At 42.7% G+C, this 23,471-nt stretch overlaps 1 protein-coding gene across 2 annotated transcripts in view; it reads left to right on the forward strand.

Moving 5' to 3' along the window:
- Window positions 1-16,804, forward strand: part of LOC146832978 (E3 ubiquitin-protein ligase RNF220-like) — a 130,370-nt gene extending 113,566 nt beyond the window's left edge. For both annotated transcript variants that reach the window (XM_085600032.1, XM_085600033.1), the window contains exons 10-13: window positions 1,173-1,256; window positions 1,882-1,996; window positions 12,320-12,394; window positions 16,043-16,804. In XM_085600032.1, coding sequence (XP_085456158.1) covers window positions 1,173-1,256; window positions 1,882-1,996; window positions 12,320-12,394; window positions 16,043-16,114 — 346 coding nt within the window. In that variant the 3' untranslated portion in view covers window positions 16,115-16,804. The remainder of the gene's footprint in view (window positions 1-1,172; window positions 1,257-1,881; window positions 1,997-12,319; window positions 12,395-16,042) is intronic.
- Window positions 16,805-23,471: the final 6,667 nt, after the last annotated feature.

Here is a 23,471-nt window from a genome sequence, read left to right on the forward strand (position 1 = left end):
AAGAGCCATGCCAGAAATGAATGTCCTCTGTATATAATGAAGTGATGATTTTCTAACCATATGTTTTGATACAAATCGAATTATTGTAGACAACTTCATTTCACAGATACTTATCATTGACATTGTGTGAAAATGAATTTGGGTAATATAAGAATTGATTCTGAAATCTTTATTAGCAACACACATTGTTAATTTGAATATAGTGGATTAGATGTTTTTCTTTTTCTCTTTCATTTTAATGTGTACAGTTAGTATAATTTATCTGTAAAAATAATAAACAATAATTTTGATACCACTAAATAAAATAGAGGTTGCATTTCATATTCCTGACATACATTATTTAGGTCCACGAGTAATTATAACTTTCCTAAATTGTGATATTTACATGCCAGGCATCCAGAGTGTGGTCATGCAACATCATCCCATGAGTTCCAGGAAAACAGATAATAGTGGCCATTAATTTAGCACATGGTACAAGCTAAATTGTGTCTTGGTGCAAAGGCAAAATAAGTCATTATTTGCTGCTCCACTGAATAGTGTCGTCAATGTGTGGCTCATCTGTGGTTAACCTCCGGGGATCCAGATGATCGTAGAAATCTCTCTCTTCCAGTGATAAGATGAGGATAACTCTCAGGTTACATTGCTAGGTTTTCAATGTTTCAGAAGGCCCCACTAAGTTCCTTTGTTGAGTTCTTAATATTTCTGAAAGTCCGTCAGTGCTGAGACCTGGATCTTTGGAGGCCCTTGAGCTGCTTAGTTGAGTTCCTAATGTTTCTGGGATTCCTCAGTATAAATTTTTAAGAAAACCCACTGACCTCAATTGAGGAGTTATGAGTTTTTTTCTGGGCTGCCACCATGCTCCATCCCTGAGTTTGGAGTTTTCTGCACGCCCCTTGGGATCACTGGTGAGTGCCAAATAATTCTGGGAGTCTTGTGGGTCCTTTTTCTGACTTCTGGAAGATTTTATAAGTCAATTGGTTTCTAGGCTTTTCTGGAAACTCATTGAGCCTCATTGCTAAACTCTTTTCTTTCTAGAAGTGTTTGTAGAATTACTGGACTCCTTGAGGTTCGACGCTCGCTTTAAGAATGGTTTTTGCAAAACGCTTTTGAATTTATTTGAACTGCCAGGCTCTACCTTTTTTGAATCCGTTCCTTCACCAACCTTTACTTAGATTTCAGTCCCCCAATTACAGCACCTCGCCAGTGGCAGAAGATGGTACTCTTGTGAGTGTGCGACCGGACACCACAGCCAAAAGGTAATTAAGATGCTATGGTAGAGTAATAGATGGAATCTAAGTGTGATCAAATGGGAATTGGGCGAATGCAACTCTGCGGCTTGAGAGATGTGGAATTGGACCCTGCATGGTCAGTGTGTGAAGTTCCAGCCTGCAAAATCATAGACTCAAAAATATAGTCTGGCAAATATCTACCATGCATAAATATTTATAAAAAATATCTATTTTACATTTTAAAATCCAACTAAACCCATTTGCCACCTATAGGAGGACAAGATAATTTTATTTTTTTCACCTATACTTTCATATTTGCATCCCACTGTTTGATCAAATTAGGTGCATGTTGACATTTTATGGGAGATTTGTGTCTTTGACATTTTGCCAATAGAAGTTTTTCTGTCAATGATTTTGCAGTCTTGGGTTTTTCAGCATATGTTGTCAGTCACACAAGACCTGTTGTTTGCAGTTCTTCTTGCAGTCTCTTCTACTAATGCGTTGTTGTTGTGGGTGCGGTCGGCTGCGTGTTGATACTATATTTACCTCTCTTCCTCGATACCACATAGGGGTGGGGGATGCTCTGTCTTTGTGACCAGTGCTTTGCATATCTCAAGGGCCAACTTTCTGCCCTGTCGCTCCATCTCTGCAGGGAGGAAGAGGAAGCTGGCTTGGTTGCCAAAACAATGCAGATGCTGAAGGAGCAGATTCAGGAACTTACGCAACGCCTGCTTCGGGCTGATTCATACAAGTGTCACATCTGCTTGGTAAGCAGCACCATGTCACACTTCCACTAGGGCAATGTTCTTTTTCGCAACCTTTTCAAGGTTTCATGGAATTATTTGCACCTTGCGGAAATTGCGAAGTTTTATGCTTTACCATATTTGAGTAAAAATTGTGACTGTGGTGATAATTTATGTTGTAAAAGGTTGCTAGTAACAAGCACTTCTGCCGCTTTTGTTACAGGGGGCCGATATAGCAGCACTGCTGCAGAACCGGCCACCTGTAACAAAAGCAGCCCCCACCCCTCCAAATCCGGCCCCTAACCCTTCCAGCACACCGGGGGGAATATGCCCGGTGCCCGCTATGGCCAGTCATGGCCTGCATCTATCTAACCCAATCAGTCCATGGCTGTGTGTGTATCCTTTTCTCTGTCCTGCTGTCTTCGTCCATTTGCTTTTGTTAATTTGTCCCCATTTGCTACTCTTGTCTTCTGTCTGTCTATCCTGGTGTCCCTGTATGTCTGTCTATTCATCCATTTGTGGCTGTCAGTGTCCACAAGTTTGTCCATCAGTCCATAAATCCTGCTACCTGCCTCTGCATAAAGATATAGAGGGTCAGATTTAACATCTTTTCACGCAACGCAGCATAACAACTTGCTGCGCTGCATGCGTGAAAGGTAGAAGGCATGAATGTGCCACATCCTTCAAGATAGGGGTAAGGTGTACAATTTTGATGCATTCTCAGGTCTACCAGTGTTGATAAATCTAGGAATGCTTAGGAATACATGGGCAGATGTGTGGGAACACCCACACTCCACCCATGTAATTGCTCCACCATGCAGAGTAATATTCCAGGTTTACTAAGCCACACAGGGCCACGCAAGGTGGTCTTGTGTGGCTCAGTAAATCTCATTCTAGGTTTTGTGTCGCCCGGCATTCCCTTAGGTGGTGCAAGGGCAATGCAAAACCATAATAAACCTTGGCCATAATGTATATAGAGATGTGCAGCGTGTAATATTCTATTATTGCCTTTGTTGAGAATGCGGAGAAGGTTTGACTCATGAGAGTCGAAGCCTCGAGTTGGTTATTATACCTCTCCCCTTCTCTACCTCACGGAACAACGAAGGGAAATACTGTGCATGCCTTTACCACGCATTTTTTACCTCGCATTTTTTTAGATTGCATATTCATTTACAATGTATGCCTTTACCACGCATTGTTTACATATATATATGTATATATATATATATATATATACGTCAGAGTGCTGCTCCATACGGACTCGGAGCACCGAATTCAGGACATCCCCCTTCTAAGCCTGTCAGAAATGCCTCAACAAATCGCAGCGGGGCACTTTGTATTTCAATGTGGACTTTGAAACCATTCTGTGTTTGGCGGCATCTGAGGAAGTCGATTACGACAAAACACGTCATGCCCCTTGATAAATAAAAAACGAGCTTCCTGCTGGACCCATGTGTGCTCTACTTCTTTCCAAAGTGGGGAGATGTGGATTTGGTGTTTTGGTGCAGCTAAGAGCACATGAGAGTACCCATCCCCAAGTAGTTCGGCGGCATCATTGGCAATTTGTGGTGTCTAAAAACTTTTTGGAATACACCGAACCGCCGCATCCCGCATAATTGCCCTGCCAATAAACATTGGACTGTGACTTCGCAGGAAAACACTACTTACTCAAGTGGTGTTTGCAGGTTTTATACAGGTTTTCAGGGTTGGGATGAGAGTCCAGGGAGGTCGCTCGTTGCCCACAGTAAGATCCAGGTGTGTGAGGAGAAGGAGCAGACACTGTCCACTGGGGAAAGTACTTACGTCAGAGTGCTGCTCTGTGCGGACTCGGAGCACCGAGTTCGGGACATCCCCCTCCTAAGCCTGTCAGAAATGCCTCAACAAATCGCAGTGGGGCACTTTGTATTTCAATGTGGACTTTGAAACCATTCATTGCTTGGCGGCATCTGAGGAAGTCGATTACGATGAAACACGTCATGCCGCTTGATAAATAAAAAACGAGCTTCCTGCTGGGCCCATGTGTGCTCTACTTCTTTCCTAAGTGAGGAGATGTGGATTTGGTGTTTTGGTGCGGCCAAGAGCACATGAGAGTACCCATCCCCAAGTAGTTCGGCGGCATCATTGGCAATTTGTGGTGTCTAAAAACTTTTTAGAATACGCCGAACCGCCGCATCCCGCAAAATTGCCCTGCCAATAAACATTGGACTGTGACTTCGCAGGAAAACACTACTTACTCAAGTGGAGTTTGCAGGCTTTATATGGGTTTTCAGTGGTGGGAGGAGAGTCCAGGGAGGTCGCTCGTTGCCCACAGTAAGATCCAGGTGTGTGAGGGGAAGGAGCAGACACTGCCCACTGGGGAAAGTACTTACGTCAGAGTGCTGCTCTGTGCAGACTCTGAGCACCGAGTTCGGGACATCCCCCTCCTAAGCCTGTCAGAAATGCCTCAACAAATCGCAGTGGGGCACTTTGTATTTCAATGTGGACTTTGAAACCATTCATTGTTTAGCGGCATCTGAGGAAGTCGATTACGATGAAACACGTCATGCCGCTTGATAAATAAAAAACGAGCTTCCTGCTGGACCCATGTGTGCTCTACTTCTTTCCTAAGTGAGGAGATGTGGATTTGGTGTTTTGGTGCGGCCAAGAGCACATGAGAGTACCCATCCCCAAGTAGTTCGGCGGCATCACTGGCAATTTGTGGTGGCTAAAATCTTTTTAGAATACGCCGAACCGCCGCATCCCGCAAAATTGCCCCGCCAATAAACATTGGACTGTGACTTCGCAGGAAAACACTACTTACTCAAGTGATGTTTGCAGGTTTTATATGGGTTTTCAGCGGTGGGATGAGAGTTCGGGGATGTCGCTTGTTGCCCACAGTACGATCCAGGTGTGTGAGGGGAAGGAGCAGACACCGCCCATTGGGGAAAGTGCTTATGTCAGAGTCCTGCTCCGTGCTGACTCGGAGCACCGAGTTCGGGACATCCCCCTCCTAAGCCTGTCAGAAATGCCTCAACCAATCACAGCGGGGAACTTCGTCTTTCAATGTGGACTTTGAAACCATTCATTGTTTAACGGCATCTGAGGAAGTCGATTACAACAAAACTCGTCATGCCGATTGGTAAATAAAAAATGAGCTTCCTGCTGGACCCGTGTGTACTCTCCTTCTTTCCAAATGTGAGGAGATGTGGAATATATATATATATATATATATGATAAAAAGTTCTCCTCACTTCTCCTCCAAATATAGAAGGTGCGTCGCAGGTAAGAATCACAGCACCACAAAGTTCAATCCGTTGGTATTTATTCATCAATGGAACAGGGCATACGCAAAAAGAGGCGGTCTACGCGTTTCGGCACTCGGCCTTCGACTGGACCATAGAGTCTCGAGGCCCAGAGTGTCCATTTTAAGGTGTAGATACAAATTAACAAAAATAGAAAGTGAAGACATACTGGGCATAGTCGACAATACGTTGTTTTTAAAGTAAACAATAATTTGATTGCTACAGTTTATCCACAATTGCAATTAGTTGATTGGAAAATTAATGAATGAAAACAGTTTGCTCACGGTCTATAAGACAACAGAAAGTCAAGGTAAAGTACCTGATTAAAGGAGGGGGGAACAAAATTTGTGATTCCGATTAGTTTCAACTTTGAGGATGAATAATATACATATATACAAAGTATTTACAATGTATCCTAATAGTATCTACATATAGTATCCTAATGAGTGGTAATTCTTGTAAAAAGAAATATATGTATATTCATATATGCGTGAAGTACTGAGTGATCAAGGTTGACACGAAGAAATTATACTGGAAATCACATCAAATAATACGTTCCCACCTTTCTAAATAAACCACTTGCAAGGAGTTTGTATGATTAATCTAATCTGTTACAGAGAAAATGAAAGGAAAGCAGCAGTGTGCAGTTGAGTAATATGTATAACAAGGATCAACAAGTTAGATGAAAAAAGTCAATTAATTCTGTCCTCTTTGGAGAGGGGATGTCCATGTGCTTTTTACTATTTTGTGCTGGTTTATAAATGTACATGTAGTTCAGCATCCAGATTATGGCCCCATGGCTTTTCGGTGCCAATTGATAATATTGTTCTTGACTCTGCTCTTCTTAGTTCAAGGATTCTGTTGCCACCCCTCTCTTTCTGTTTGACGATTTTGATGCCAAAATATTTTAAAAGAGTACTATCACCAGTGTGAAATTCAGAAAAGTGTTTGGCCATGGGGTAAGAAAAATCTTGATTTTTAATGGCGCGGAGATGTTGAAGGATGCGGAGTTTAAGTTTGTTGATCGTACTCCCTACATATAGTTTTTTACACGGACATTCTAGAATGTAAATGGCAAATTTCGATTCACAAGTGATGTGGTCCTTGATTAGTTCCTCACGACCATTTTGTAGTAGATAGGATGTTGTATTCTTTCCATGTTCACATGCTTTGCACTTTGAGCACTTCCAAAAGCCCGGGGTATTTAACCAGGATGTTGTAGTTGTTGGTTTAATCTCAAAGTGACTGTGTGTCAATAGATCACCCAGAGACGCGGTTTTCCTATAGGTGATCTGTGGTCTTGGGGATAAGATGTGTTTGACAGTTTCATCCAATAACAATATTTCCCAGTGTTTTCTTACAATTTTGCGTAGGTTGTCACTTTGATTGTTAAAATCAATGATTAACCTAGAAGTTGTTTCAGTTTCCTTTGCCAACTTAGTTTGAAGAAGATCAGATCGTTTTTTTGTACTGACTCTGTCTTTAGCCGTGTTGATGACTTCTATAGGATATCCTCGTTGTAGGAACCGTTGACTCATTTCTTGGAGTTGGAAGTTTAGATCAGAGGGTTCTGAACAATTTCTTTTTGCTCTCAACATTTCCCCGTAGGGTATGCTCCATTTAAGTTTTTTTGGATGTCCACTATTGGCATGGAGAATGCTGTTGCTGGCAGTCGGTTTCCTATGCATTTTTGTACACATTTTGCCATTTGAGATGTAAACTTCGACATCCAAAAATACAATGTTAGTAGTGCTTGTGGTGGAGGTGAAGGTCAGCTTGTATTTGTTGGTGTTGAGAGAGTCAAGGAAATTCCTGAGGCCATCAATGTCACCTTCCCATATGATGAAAAGGTCATCGATATATCTAGACCAAGATCTTATATTCCTCGCTTTCTCCTCTTTTAGAACCTCCGTTTCCCATACAGCCATCAGAAGATTGGCATACGTTGGAGCAAATGAAGTCCCCATCGCGGTCCCTTGTCTTTGCAGGAATAGATCTCCTTTAAAAAGGAAAATATTGTGTGTCAAGCAGAACGTGAGCATTTGTATTAACATGTTTGAGTGTTCTAAGTAACAAATTGGTCGGGTGTCAAGAAACTGTTTTACTGCTGCTATTCCATCTGAATGATGAATGGATGTGTACAGGGATGATACATCGATGGAAGCCATGATATAATTTTCTTTCCATTCCAATTTTGCAATTTTTTGTAAGAAATCCATAGTGTCTCTTAGATAAGATGGTAAGGCTGTAACATAATTCATCAGGAAGATGTCGATGAAACGAGATGTGGATTCCAACAGAGAGCCGATGGAACTGACAATGGGCCTGCCTGGTGGATTGATGATGGATTTGTGGATCTTTGGAAGAAAGTAAATGGTTGCCGTTATAGGATGGTTTGTTTTCAGGTATGAGTATTCTTCTGAGTCAATGAGGTCTCTTTCTTTCCAAATCAAAAGATTTCCATGGTATTCCTTGGTCCAATCCTTAATCGGGTTAGCCGTGAGCTTCTCATAATGTTCTTCAACGTTCAATTGTCTATAGGCTTCTGTAACATAGTCCTCACATGATTGGATGACTATGTTGCCGCCTTTGTCTGAGGCTTTAATGATAATACTTGAATCTTCCCGTAATTCTTGTAATGCCGTATGTTCAGTGGGTGTGAGATTCCATGTCTTTTTCCTCTCCTTTTTTGGGTGTGACATCAGATGATTGATGGACATTTTGTTGATTTCTTCTACCATGATTTCTTGGAAAAGGTCTATTTTATTTCCTGGAGGGAGTTGTGGACAAAAGGTTGATCGTGTTTTGAGGCCACTGTTGCCACCTCTGTTAGTTTCATGACCCATTGATTGGCAGTATTGTAAATCAGATACTTGGGAGGATTCACTTATTGTAACTTGTGTACTTGACTCAGTTTGTAGTGAAGTTGCTGTTCTAAGTGCTGGAATATCCTTTATACTCAACGGTGGAATACTTTGGCTTAACAGTATGGGTGATGGTTGAGACTTCCTTTCTTCGAAGTATTTCTTGAGTTTTATTTTTCGGCAAAATTTGTAGAGATCAATGCGTATATTTGCCAGATCCATATCTTTATTTGGACAAAAAGATAAACCTTTATTTAGCAGCGAGGATTGTGCTGTACTTAAGGTTTTATTAGAGATATTGACAATCAAATTGGTTTTTTGTAAGGCTTTCTTCAATTTTGCTTTGTTCTTCCTCTTCCTTTCTTGGGTCTTGCCACCTCTTCGTGTTCTTCGTTTTGGGGCTGTGATCGTCCTCTTCCCCGTGTTGATCCTCGACCTCGTCCTCTTTGTCGCGTTATCATCTGCATGAGGCGCATTTCCCCGGAAAAATCCAAATTTGAAGTAGTTTGATCCTCATCTGCTGAGCTCAATTCAGAGCTTTCTGGTGTTCCTGATGTTTCATATCCGCTGTGTTTGTCCATCACGACACGATTTCTGTATGTGTCGTACTTTCTGGCAAAGGTGTATATCCGCCCATTGAGATAATCCAGCCTATCCCTGTTGAATTTACTTGCTTTGCGTTTTTCAATGTCATCTTCATGTTTGTTAATTTTCTTTTCCATGGATTCAATGAGTTTTCCTGTTTCTTCTTCCGAAGAATGTTGATTTAATTCCTCCTCTAGATCCTTAATGAGTGTGGTGATGGTAGTTAATTTTCTTTCTGCATGCGATATCAGAGTGGTCATTAGTCTGAAAGAACATTCATTGGTGTCTATCTGCCATTGTTTAATTAGATCAGCATCTAAATCATTGAGAGTTGGCATGATAAGGATCCTCAGGCCTCTGGGAATCCTTTTAAATTCAATGTATTTCTCCAATGTTGTCTTCTCCCACCATTTGTTCACCTCTTGGATACGTGCTTGTTGTAATTCTCTGATAATGCAGGTAACAGTTCTTTTCTTTCTTTCCCCACTACTTTCATTAATGCTGGCCTTGCTTGAGGGATTAACATCATCATTCAGTAAATCACTTGCTCTCTGTGTGCGGTTTTTATTCCTTTCAGCCATAGTGAATTGTGGGTATTGTAGTCTTGGCTCACAATGTCGACATTAACATAAACTAAATGCGTATATGCCACAACAGTTCCAACTTAGTTGATTAATTCGGAGAGTGTCTTTGTTACTTGACCAGCAAGTGGTGGTGGCCAATTCTGAAAATATGATCGTGGTTTGACGTAGTAAAGTCACAAAGATGGGACAGCGTAAAGACGGGTCAGAGTGTAATCAATTACGTGTCACTTTAAATCAACCCGTAACGCTAGAGTAATGACAACAAAGCGGGGTTTTTCAAGAGTTGAGTACGCGGTCACAGAGACTCGGATGCCGCTTCCGCGGAACCACGAGGCACCGTAAACCGTTTCCCCGCGTCTCTACTCACCCGTAGCTTTCAAGTTGCTCACCCGCATTCACGTGATTCTGAAGCAGAGTCCCGGACACCAACACCACGATCAGAGCTCTCGGCGTTTTTCCTCCTTCCGGTTCGATATGGCTGAAAACAACGCGCCGAGAAAGCTTCACTTTTCAGGTGCACGTGAAGTACAGAACAGCCGCTGCACAACAAACGATAAAAAGTTCTCCTCACTTCTCCTCCAAATATAGAAGGTGCGTCGCAGGTAAGAATCACAGCACCACAAAGTTCAATCCGTTGGTATTTATTCATCAATGGAACAGGGCATACGCAAAAAGAGACGGTCTACGCGTTTCGGCACTCGGCCTTCGACTGGACCATAGAGTCTCGAGGCCCAGAGTGTCCATTTTAAGGTGTAGATACAAATTAACAAAAATAGAAAGTGAAGACATACTGGGCATAGTCGACAATACGTTGTTTTTAAAGTAAACAATAATTTGATTGCTACAGTTTATCCACAATTGCAATTAGTTGATTGGAAAATTAATGAATGAAAACAGTTTGCTCACGGTCTATAAGACAACAGAAAGTCAAGGTAAAGTACCTGATTAAAGGAGGGGGGAACAATAATATATATATGTCATGTGATCAAGGCTCGAGTGTGCCGAAACACGTAATGGCGACTGATGAGGAGCAATAAATTATTGTTTCTGCACCGATTTTGGGTCTGTGTCTGTCTCTGGAGATAATCCTGCAACGCACGGAAGAGTGAACATTTCACTCATAAAAAACCAATGAAATTCCCCCGTTATAGTTAGTTGAGATAACTATAACTCGCGCGCCCGCAATCCTCTGCTCATGACGTCACATATTACATCACTCATGACATGGTCAGTGGCATCACTCATGACATCACTGATGACATCATCCTTGTGATAGAGTGGCGGTCGCGCGAGTTATAGTTATCTCAACTAACTATAACGGGGGAATTTCATTGTTTTTTTACGAGTGAAATGTCCACCTAACATGAGTGAAACATATGGTTTTTTAAGTGAATTTGCAAGGTTTTTTAAATGCTAATTCCTAACTATAACGTGTGTGAAACCTATGGCTTTTTCAGTGAATTTGTACGGTTTTTTAAATGCTAAGTTATGTATTTATTATTATATTTTTTCTTTATGTATTTTACAATAAACGACGTCTTAAAATGTTTTAAAAATTTTTTTTATGGTTTTTCACCATGCGCGCACTGTGCGAGCACCCCGCGGTTTTTTAAAAAAAAATTAAATGTTTTTTTCTGCCTTCAGGGTCCTTCAGGGACCCCCTGACAAAGGCTAGGGGGTCAGGAACTCTCTACCCTGCCCCCTTTTCACGTCCGCCCCCTTCCTTTTTCACTCTCGCACTCAAAACCAACAAAAAGGCACTTCCCTGACCTGAGGACTACCTCTTTGCCAAATTTCAAGTAATTCTGTTCAGCCGTTCGGGCTGTACCTTCGACTAAAGGTCCTATAGGAAAATGCATGGGGAAAACGCGTTTTGGGACCCCCTTTTTTCTCGGCCACCGCTTGACGAATCCCCCCGAGACTTTCAGGGTAGGAGCTGAGCGGAGCGCCCCATTAGTTTTGAAAATTTCGCAAAGATTCGTCAACCGGCGCCAAAGTTATTCAAAATAGAATTTTCAGATTTCCTATGAAAACACGGTCCTAACTATAACTATCTACTGGCGACCGCCAGTAGATAATATATATATATATATATATATATATATATATATATATATATATAGATATATATATAATGTATTTGTGGGGGGAGACCCCCGTACCCCCGAACTTACCTTAGGTGCATGGTAAAGGCATACGTCGTAGAAGCATGCGTGTTCTTAAAACAAGCGTGGTAAAAAATGCATGGTAAAAGTACAATGTGGTAAAACATTGTTGTTTCCCCTACCTCAGTAATGGTAATATAATATGCAGCATATTCCACTCTGCACATCTACATACACTGCCTAAACAATTTCATTTGTTCATGTGTTTGTTTTAGACAAAGGTGTTTAACCAAAATCGGGAGATAAGGGGTTACATTTGTTGAACATGGTAAAATCACATTGAAGAGGTCTATGACATTTAGGAGAGTTATTGTGCTGTGTACAGTTATTGCAACATTAACTCTGTGAGGCAGTGAACAGTGTTTTTGTCTTGTCAATTTAGCTTATAAAATGTTTTGATAATAAAATGGAATTTGAACTTTGTGCTGCAGTCATAAATGTTTTCATGTGCATTTATTAGCACAGTAGCTCTAAATAACATACTGTTGTGTCACATTATAGCCTTATAGCCCGCTGCCAAGGGCCATACCGGTTTTTAAAGGCCCTGAAAGCTAGTTATAGGCCTGAGTCACAGGCAAGGGTCTATAACGAGTGGGAGGGCCTGTAACCAATGCTATAGCCCAAAGCAGAATGGCAATAAAAGTATTAGAACATTCCACCAACCGAGGGTAGAATGTTGTAAATTAAAAGGGAGGAACATAGAAACAGACGTTGGAATGTTGGAGCAGAAGGCTTATACCAGTCATTATTAGCCCGTAGTCACTTCTTTGTTTCAAATGAAGCTTCCAAAATTTCAATGTTCTTATCATAAATATATATGTCTGTCTGTAGATACTATTTTCAATAATCAGTGTTCTTTTCATTGCAGGACTCCTATTCGGCACCACTTACTTCAATTCAGTGTTGGCACATACATTGTGAACAGTGTTGGCTGCGAACTCTGGTAATCTATGTGTTTTAATGAATAACATCTATTACCCTCATCCTGTGATCAAACATGTTTTGTGTCTGTCTTATTAATGTTCTCTTGGAGTCCCCCAAATCTCCCTAGAAGTCAGACTAGCCTTCTCTTCACTGATTTGGACTACCTCAAATCACCAATGTCATTAAGGGCCTGAGTACGATCTTGGCACATAGGATACTCCGTCACAAACGTGACGTTTATCCGGTCTACCGTATTGCAAGTTCCATAGGTCATAATGGAATTGTAATCTGACGGACGGGACATCCGTCGCAATTGTTATGCAGTAGCCCTGTCTGCAAAGTCGTAATCAGGTCCTAAGTCTTGCAATTTGCAAACATTTCACCGCAGGGCAAACACCAACACACTCTCGGCACTTTTAATTGCCCCATGATGATTGCTGTTTTGGGAGGGCGGGTGGTTGTACCGGGTTGTGCCTCCCGTACCCCAGCTTTCCTTCTCACCCTGACCACAGCCATTTGCCCACCTCCAACTACAGCATTGTTTAATGAGGCGCTGCAGTGCAAGCGGCAAAATGTCAATTGGCAAAAAATGGAACATATAATCTGTATACTGAGTCTGGCCAACACTATATCTTTCCTTCAGCGTCCCATAAATGGAGACAGATGTGTATTAAATAATGCAATGTGTAGGTGTACCATGTTGTGGTGTCTGTAGACAGTTGCAAAAAAGTAGCCCTAAAAAGACCGGCAACATTCTTGGTTTCATGTGTTAAATCAGGATGTCTTGAGAAAATTTCTGACTCCACTTGTGGGCACCTGCGGCTGCAGGAGTGCATGAAACTGTTTTCCTTGGGACATGTACCCTTCTTAAGACTATCATAGTCCTATGTCAGGTTGCCAAGCTTAGTGCTTCACAACTTCATATATTTTTTAAAACACTTCACCAGCCTTGTGAAGCAAAATAATAGTAAAACAACAAGCATTGGCAAAGCCAATAGATCTGGTCTTGGGACCTATTGGCTTGCCAGTAGTTTTTGGCATTGCTGTACAGATCCACAATGCTGTGCAGCATGGCAAAAGAATAAACCAAAAAGGGCACTAAGGCGCATCCGCTCACTTAGTTTTGTGGTAGCGCACAGAATGCATGCACACGCCCAAAAATTGAAGAGGGCTGTTTTAATAAATTTTTTATTTAACATTCGAGTTGGATCAATTAATAAAAATAAAATAAAGAACAATAAAGTGGGGTTTTTTGTTTTTTTGAGGCGCATGTTGGGGGTAACACAACGGAAAATTGTAGTAGGGACAAAAACAATATGGGTGGTGAAGGAAACCTGGGGCGCAGAAGCAGCATGGAGGGCGACAAGGACCAAAGCAATATATAGTGCCTCTGAGGGGGAAGCAGTACAGAGAGCAAAGGGGAGAGCAACATGGGTTAGAGAGAGGAATGTGGAGCGCGGAGGAAGAGAAGCACACAGGCTAGAGGAACATGGAGCTCTTAAGGGAATCACAGGCAAGAGATCAAAGCAGGGGAGAAGCACACAAGGGTCAGTACAAAATGGAGGGAGTATTGGAAAAGCACACCGGTTAGAGAGTGCAACAAGGAGCATTGCAGAGGGGCGGAAGAGCAGTACATGAGTGAGACAGCTGTAAAACACATGCACTCTCATGGAGTGCTTAAACAAACAGAAGAAAGTAGTGCTTCAAAGTGAGAAGTGGAAGGACACAAGTAATGCATCCACTCACCAGTGGAGAAACAAACTCAAGAACAGGAAGTAAAGCCCTTACAAGCTGACAAATGAAAATCAAGCAAATAAGAGTGGCAGTAAAGCCAACCAATAGTAATCAATGGTTGGGTGCTTAACACACTGTAACCGGATAATAGGGCTTTTTGCCAACGGACAGCTTGCACTGTCTGGTAGGCGAAATCTAAAAAAAAGCAGCAAAAAAAGGAGACATGCACAGTAGCTGGAATGTTCCTGTCGCCTTTCAGGTCTACTATTATGGCATACTGCTGCTGGGTCCTGCCATTGCAAGTTCTTAAACTCCCCTGAGGCTGTGAGTCCCAGGGTGGGACCTCAGGCAGAAGGAAGCGCATATTTTGTTAGGGAATGGCCATTGGGTTTCCGAGCTCTCATTCAGGGTTAGTAGGAGACAAAAAAACAATTTCCTGCAGCGTTATGTCCTACACGACTGACAGCAGGAAAAACGCGTTGGGAAAAAATTTGAATTTTTTAAGGGGGTAAAGTTTTTTATCTTCTCCCACTGCAGGCAAAGGTTAAAATGTGCACACCCCGGTGTTTTGGCCATGAATAGTTGGCTGAGGAGAGTGCTTGATTTTTGCCATTTTCAAACAATTCTGCATCCATGGGTGCCGAATCGAATCAGCACTCTCTGGAATTTTTGGGACTCATTCGAAGCAATTCATTTTGTGACAAGATGCAAGTGCATTTTGTGTTTCTTGCATATTTCTCCTATTTAGAATGGCAGCGTTTTTTTTTCAATTGCATCTACCAAGTTTGTGAATTGGGCTAACTGAGTCTTGCCTTCAATTTTCCATCAGAGCGTGAGTCTCTCAAATTCGGTTGGGTCATCAGACTATGAATTAATAATGTTCGCTGTGAACGGATAAGAGCCAATAAAATCTGCTGTGCCTTAATGCTACATTTACATCAATGATTGTCAGAAGCCTTTCTGGTCATCAGACATAAAGATCCTATTGAATCATAAAGACTCCCTTTGGGAGAGAGACATTAGTTGTCAGTTGAAGCAAGAGATGTCAATTATTGGAGCTCAAAATGCCTCTCTAAAGGGATTCAGCAGCCTCTTCCAGAAATGGGAAACCGAGGGACAGTTAGTGGGGTTGCAACATGACGGACAGTGGGGAATCAGTGGCGGGAGGAACATGGAGGAGAGAGAAGTAACGAGGGAGACAGCTGAAAAGAGGCACTTTGGTAGAGTGCTTAGACACAAATAAAAAATAGTGTTTAAAAAACTGAGCTGTAGAAGGACACAAGTAATGCGTCCATGCTCCAGGGGAGAAACAAACACATAAAGAGGTGGAAGTCTACTGCACCGGACCAATAAGACGCAAGGAAATTAGAGTGACAATGAAGCTAACCAATGGAAGCGATGAGTGGCTTCTAAGCTCACTGTTAGAAAACAGTGTCTACCAAGAGACAGGGCATTTGCTATCTTGGGCGAGACCTAAAAATATATTTAATAGCAATCAATCATTTTAATTTGCTGGGATTAAAGCCAAATATGCTATTTAGGTTGAGCTACACCAAGAATAGTACGAAAGTTCTTTAATTATGATACTTTTTAAAAATGTCACACTCTCTTTTTCAATTACATACAATGAAGAACGTCGAATGATCCCATTTCTACGAATGTATAACTGAACACAATACTTGTTTGGAGGGATTGAAGATAAGAATTTTGTATGTAATGTTTGTTTTTATGTTTTTAACAAACCATAATAAAAGAAAACTATATTTTATCACACTGATAATTCTATCAGTAAATCCTACTTTCAGGACCTTGTTGTTTGAGGTCTAAGTGGCATGGGGGAATTATGATTTTGAGGAAGGTTCATGAAAGAGAAGCGACCAATGATGCCGGAAAGCAATGTACATGCTTTAAATGGTTTCTTTTTTCTCTATAGGGAACAAAAAAGCTCTGCCCCCAGTGTCACACCATCACGTCCCCGGCTGACCTCCGCAGAGTCTACTTGTGATGTCGCGAGCTGACATGATGTCACAAAGATAGAGAAAGACTTGATGGTTTTCGAATTAGATGTGTTTATGTTTAGCATTGGTCAAGGACCAGCCAAAAAGCACAGCGGGCACTGCACATGGAGGAATTCGGAGGAGAATGTGGAAGAGTGGCAAATTTCCTCCAGGAAGGCTTCATGCTGGTAACAGTCTCAATTGGCTGGTCACTTGGGGGAGAATTTAAAATATTGGGTGACTTAGTTGGTGGCCCACGTCCGTGGATATGGGACAACACTGAAAGTTTGGTGGCCTGGAGGACAAGAACAATCTGCCAAATAGGTGGAGAATATGAATTTTCTGGACAAAGAAAGGTAGACCTCTGGAGATAAACAAGAGCCCATTTGAAAACTACTGACTACAATCGACGTACTGATCTCTTCTCCATTTTCCAAGCTATGTTTCTATGTACAGAATGATTTAAAAGGATTTAGATAAATGACTCTTCTGTAATTGTCCAGCAACACCTTTTTATTTTTTTATTTTTGTCTTTCATATTTTTTATTGTTATCGTTTATATAACTCTAGGATATTTTAAAGACCTCTTTTCACCATTTGTTAGCTGTAAACAAATCAATTACTTGTTTTCATTTGTTTTATTTGCCAAGATCAATATTGGCCAGTTTTATTGCATTGCTAATAAACTTTTTGTATATATATGTTTCCTCTTATTTTACAGCCTATCTTCACAGAAGCTGTATTCAGATATCTGACATATTCACTTTTTGAATCGTTTTTATCTGCCCTGTAAAGATCTGAAATCCGTTTTTGACCTGCCATATGTTGCACTGTTCTGTCGCCTCAAAATTACTTATTTTCAGCAGTGTGATGTCTCTAAGTTGTGGGGTTTATTTCTGGACACCTCATGACAAGATTACATACATGCCAACATTTTAGAACCGGCAAGTGAGATATTTTGAGAAAAAACACGGGCAACGTTTTTCCCCCATTCATTCATTTCTATTGAAGCAGAGACAATTTTAGACGGGAGAGTGCTAAAATAAAAACATTTTTGCTTCAAAAATCGAAAGTCTCGCGCCTGGATCGGGTCTTTTGGCATGGATTCAAGAACGAGCTCCAGGCAAGCCTGGACAACTGAGAACGCCCGCGCCTTCCTGCCTCTACGTCACGGATTCCAGCACAGTAGCTTCCTTACACGTCAAGACCTGAGGGACTTTCTTGCCAAGCTGCGGTGGTGGGACAATCGACAGTGTTTACAAGGACGATACCACAAAGGCTGGAGGGAGAGGGGGTAGTGCTGACACTGTGATACCTGGACTCTCCATAACAGTAGCGTTCCCGCAGGCCAGCTCATTTTGTTCGAGGTTGTCAGCATTTTGGGGAATATACAGATTGCAAAGATTTGAATATTTTGCAAAAATTCTTATGTAGTACAGTATGGAACAAGTGCATGTTGCGTTTAGCAATGCATGCAACTACTGTGTTAAACACAGTCTTTGGTGCTCTTCGTAGACTGGCTGAAAGACCAGCGTATGGTATTTACAATCGAATGTGCAATGTCTGTTTTTGATCGGTAGTGTGCACTTAGGGTGACCAACTGGCATTGGTGCAAATTCAGGACGGTGAGTGTAAAAATTCAGGACAAAGGGTCAAAATTCAGGACACAAATTCAGGACTGGAGGTCAAAATTCAGGACAAAACTTCAGGACAATAGATACGTTTTACAGACACATCAGAGGAGGTCGCGCAATAGTATATAAGTAAGCCCACATATTCAACCATTTGCAAACCTATCCATCATGTATCCTTCCATCTGTCATTTCACTCATCCATCCCTTCATCCATCCTTTCACTCATCCATCCCTCCACCCTTTCACCATATCCATCTGTACACTCATCCATCCACTCTTCTACCCATCCATCCATTCACTCATCCATCCAGCCATTTACCCTTTTACCCATGCAGCTATCCTTTCACTTACTCATCCATCCACCCAGTCACCCAGTCACTCATCCTTCCACCCACCCATCCACCCTTTCTCTCTCCATCGACCCTTTCACTTAGCCATCCTTCCTTCCTTCCATCCATCCACCCACCCACCCATCCATCTACTCATCCACTCATTAATCCATCCATTGACCCTATCACTCATCCATCCTTTCTCTCATCCATCTATCCTTTCACTCCTTCACTCATCTGTTCATCCTTTTGTCCATCTACCCTCCCTTTCACTCACTCATCCATCCTTACATCCACCCTTTCACTCATCCATCCATCCATCCTTGTACTTATCAATTCATCAATCCATCCATCATTTCACTCATCCATCCACCCACTCACTCATCATCCACCTTTTCACTCATCCATCCTTTCACTCATCCATCCTTTCACTCATCCATCCACCCTTTTACCCATCCAGCTACCCTTCCACCCATATATCCAGCTATTTACCTTTTCTCTCATCCATCCTTCCACTTACTCATCAATCCATCGATCCATCCTCTCTCATTCTCTATCTATTCAATCTTTCATTCACCCTTTCACTAATTCATCCAGCCATCCACCCATCCCTTCTCTTACTCACTCGCCCACCTTTTCATATTAATATTGAGCGGAGCCTTTTTGAGAAGAAGCCCATCAAGAACTTCACCCTCGCTGCAGGAGCCATTCCAGGACTGGGGCAGCAGCCACCCAGGGCGGAGACAGGATCCACCACAGGGGGAACAGGAGCCATCCCAGGTGGGGGGGGGGGGCAGGAGCCACCACATGGGGGAACAGGAGCCATCACTGGGGGGGGGGGCAGAAGCCATCACAAGAGGGGAACAGGATTCACCAGGGTGGGCACAGGGGTGGGCATGCAGTATCATCATGGCCCCTCCAGGGTGGGGTAGGGCTTCTCACCCCCTCGTAGACAAGACAACGAGAAGACAGGCTCTCTTTCCAAAATGTTTGCCATCCCCCACTGTGATGTACAGTACTTAAAGGCGATACTCCAAGAGAACTGATTTAACTGATTGTCCTCCATACTTTGTTAATCAGTGTGGGTGCAATTGTGCCATTTCTTTATTTTATTACATTATAGACTGCATGTTTGCAGAACCGAGGTTTGCTTACAATTTAGTAACAGTAATTAAGCTCTGCTCTGTGAAGAGAACCACATGCTGCCTCGGTGTAATCAGGGCCGGTTCTAGGATGTTTGGGGCCCTGGACAGAAAGGGAATGCGTGAGGCCCCTCTAAATTGCAGAGACATGACGCATTCAGAGCTGTTTGCATCTGAATAGATGCCCCTGCTCCTGACTCTGCAGCCCCTCCTCTCAGTCACCTTCAAGCACCTCTTAACAGCTCATCAAGGGCTGAGGGTGTGAGGGTTGCCATCCCGCTGTGCCTCTCCAATGCTGCAGGGTATCTGAGCTTTGGTACAGTATCGGAGTCAAGAAGGGAGGTGGGTGGAAGCTGTGCCTGTTTTAGGGTGGTGCGACCGGTGCCCAGTTAAAATTACGGACAAATGGCGTCCGTTAAAGAATCCTTCACGGACAACGGACAGACGGCCGAAATTACGGACTGTCCGTGAAATTTACGGACGGTTGGTCACCCTATGTGCACTCTAGTGCTTTTTGAGAGGGCTCCAAAAAGTGCTACCAGGCCAGCCTAGAGCTACAGTGCTTGACCGCGGTTATTTTCACTTTCGGCCGCTTTGATGTTTCATCACGATCGCGATCACTTTCACTTTCGCGGCCGAACGGCCGCTTTGATGTTTGATCGCGATTGCGATCACTTTCACTTTCGCAGCCGCACGGCCGCTTGGCCGCTTGGCATAGCCAATAGGTCTTGCTTTTGGGACCTTATAAGTATTTAGTTATGCAACTGTTGCATGGCTAAACACTTATAAGGTTCCAAAGGCGAGACCTATTGGCTATGCCAATGCTTGTTAGGTCTGACATTAGCAAAGACCATTGGATTTTAGTAAAATTATATGTGTGATATATATGGGGGCTTCCTACCAGCGCTCGTCCTTCATTTGTCTGTTATTGTCATTCACTTTTTTCCACCCACTACATCACACAATATGTCACCTCACTGCTAATCATTGGCTAACTTCACTGTGATGCCATTCTGCCGTATTACAAGGAGCACATTCACACAGAAAGGACTTCCCTTTAGCAGTGGCAGCCAGTAAGTGTGGCGGGGCGGTCTGGGAGTTGAAGAAAAAAAAAAAAACATGATCTCGCTACGTTTCTGCATCGCTGCGTCTCTCCCACATCGAGTGAGTCTCTTCCGGGCCTGGGAAGCACTCAGGCTCCCCACAGCCAATCACAATGCTGCAATGCAGAGCTGTGATTGGTAAGCACCCAGGCTCCACTGAGCCAATCACAATGCAGCAATGCAGCGTTGTGATTGGTCTTAGCGCCGTGGTTTGGCGCACAGCCAGGGAATGAGGGCCTGAGAATGTTCTCCATTCTGGCTGTAATGCAGTCTGTATGGAGAACATGCAAAGTGCGCATGAAGGTTTGGACAGCCTGAGAGGGCCGTTCAAACATTCATGTGCACTTTACAGAGTGCACAACCACTCCTCCTCCCCGACGTCAGGGGAGCCAAGCCCCACCCCGCACTAGCCTGACCATACGAAAAATAAAATGATAATAAACTCTGTTGTTATGATTTTAGTTTTTCGTTTACACTGCTCCGTGAGCAGCGGGTCGACGCTCCTCCGCCTTAGCGGAGGAGCCGCCACTCCCCTTTTGATGCCCAAAATTAATTTTGCTTTTAGACAAAGATTTTTTTTTTTGTATAAACTGACGAGGGCCCGGCAGCTTCCTCATCTGTAAAGTTTTGCAAAAACCCTGTCAAAATAAAATAAGCATTGGCAAAGACAAAAGGCTGGAAGCGAACGCCAGACCTATTTACTGTGCCAAGGCTCCGAGTCACCTTTGGAGATGTGTAAAACCCAAGAGAGAAAGATAGAGAGTATGCATGCGTGCGTGTGTGTGTGTGAGGCATAGCATGCGTTGGGTTTTACGCTGGATATTATTCTTGGATGGATGTTATATGTGAGATACGCTCTGGGAAAGTATCACAGGTGGTACAAACTGATGCATGTTTTTGTGACTTTAAGTCCATGTCAGAGATATGGTCCACTCTGAGTTGTGAGCCATATGTGCGGTACGCAAAGCTAAATGATTGTGAGCACAGTAACTATATGGCATAATTACGTATTAGGCATAAGGCTAAGCTTAATAGTGCAATAACTGTTTGATTTGGAACATGATTACTGGCACAGAAATGTATGAGGACATTGTTACCAGTTCAATACATGCCTAACATGGATATGATTGTTGGCACAATATCTGATGGTGGAAATTTTACTAGTGCAATATGAAATGCATACTCAGATACTAAGCGGGGGGGATGATTACTTGTCAAATAACTGTCTCATCTGGACTTGCTTATTAGGATAATATCTAACGGGGGCAAGATTACTAGTACTGCATTTGTGTGGTGTAGATATGGTTACCGGCACAATAATTTTTGAGAGGATTGAGGGTCAGGCTACAATCACCACAGCAGTCTGATGTGGACATGTTATTGGGCACAGAAACGTATGCAGGTATGATTACTGGTACAACTGTCTGATGTACGCATCCTTACTGGTATGATACCTAATTTGGATATGATTATTAGTAAAATAACTGTATGGGAGTGTGGTTTGCAGACTATTCTAACTTTATGGAGCATTGCTACTAGTACTATAATTGCTTGATATTGGGCCTTATTACCACTACAGCGGTCCATAAGACCACCATAGTCGTGGTGGTGGTCTGACCATTGCCACACTGAGGGACCGCCGCCCCCAGTACTATAAGTGTGGAGGTCAGACCGCCACTGAACCCCTGCTACTGCCGCAGATCAAGGACCTTGCGGTGGTCTGGCTCCGCTTCTAGGCCAAAATATGCTGGCGCTGCCGCAGCGCACCACCAAGCGTATTTTGAGTTGACTCTCCACCGCCCTTTTCATGGCGATCGCACCGCCAAGAAAAGGGTGGCGTGAGGCAACAAAGGGGGTCCTATAGTTCCCCCTCTTGCCCATGTGCATGGGGGTGCATCCAGTGGAGCACATGCGGTACCCCCTGTAGTTTTGCACCCCCAGATCCTGCACGGGAAGGACTGCACTACATGGTGCATTCCTTTCCATGCTGGAATGTTCACTGGTGGTCCCGCATCAGTGCTGTTTAAGGCTCATAATGAGCCTTTAAACAACATCAAACAGGGACCGCCATGCCGGCCCTCCGCAAGACCACAAAATTACTTGTAATCTGGTGGGCGGGCAGTGGTGAGTTTCGCTGAAACTCGTAATCAGGCCCATAGACATGATTACTGGTATAATAAATTATTAGTGCACACATTCTAGTACACTACCTGTCTGGTGTACACATAATTATGAACACCAGGGCAATTATTGTCTGATGTGGATATGGTCATTTGAACAAATACTTTATGAATGCAAGATCACTAGTGCAATAACTGTGTATAATGAATATGATTACTGGAACAATAACTTGTGAGAGCCCTCTTACTAGTAAAATAATTGTATGATGGCACATGACAACCGGTCCAATAACCTTTCTGTTCTAGGCATGATTATAGGGACTAGGACTTCCTAATAGGCCATGATTTGAAGAATGAAACTTTTCCTCTTTATGCAGTAGTATTAGCTAAATAGCTGTCAGATTCAGCATGATTAACAAAAAAAATTATACATTTATGCTGCATGTATGATTGCACAGCATTAAAAACAAGATGATGAATGCAAAGCTTGAATTCATCTCAGCCACTGGCAATTGCTCAGGCCGCATCCCAATTCATAGTTTTTTGTTCACCGTTCCACCTCAGTTTGGATCCAGTTGCATGCAAATCAGTCGTGACCCTGCTCCAATGACGACCGTCCAGCTAGAACAGCGAGGCCAGATTACAGCACAATCATAGCCTCTGGTAGAATGGGTGAGGGGGAGGTGCTCTGGAATCCTCACATTTCCTCCCATGCTGGAGTTCTTAAGGTGCATGAGCAATAAAGATGCCTTTAAATTTTGTTTTTATCTTGTAAAATTTGCTTTGTTCAAAGACAGAGGTCAAACATCAGGCTATGTCTGCTGACAAATTTCTGCTTATTCTTTGAATTTGGAAAATGGTGTTTACTTTTCTTTCTCCAACTGCAAAGTTACAGGATTTTGTAAAGTGAACAGACAATCTTGCTGGGGTACAGGGAGTGAGATAGGAAAGGCTGTAGGATGACAGCTTTTACAAATATTTCAAAGCATATCAGCAATTAGGAAAGCCCAAATGAAGCACATTTTTTGAAATTCTTA

Source organism: Triturus cristatus, chromosome 4_2 (genome assembly GCF_964204655.1).
Source record: "Triturus cristatus chromosome 4_2, aTriCri1.1, whole genome shotgun sequence".
Lineage (NCBI taxonomy): Eukaryota > Metazoa > Chordata > Amphibia > Caudata > Salamandridae > Triturus > Triturus cristatus.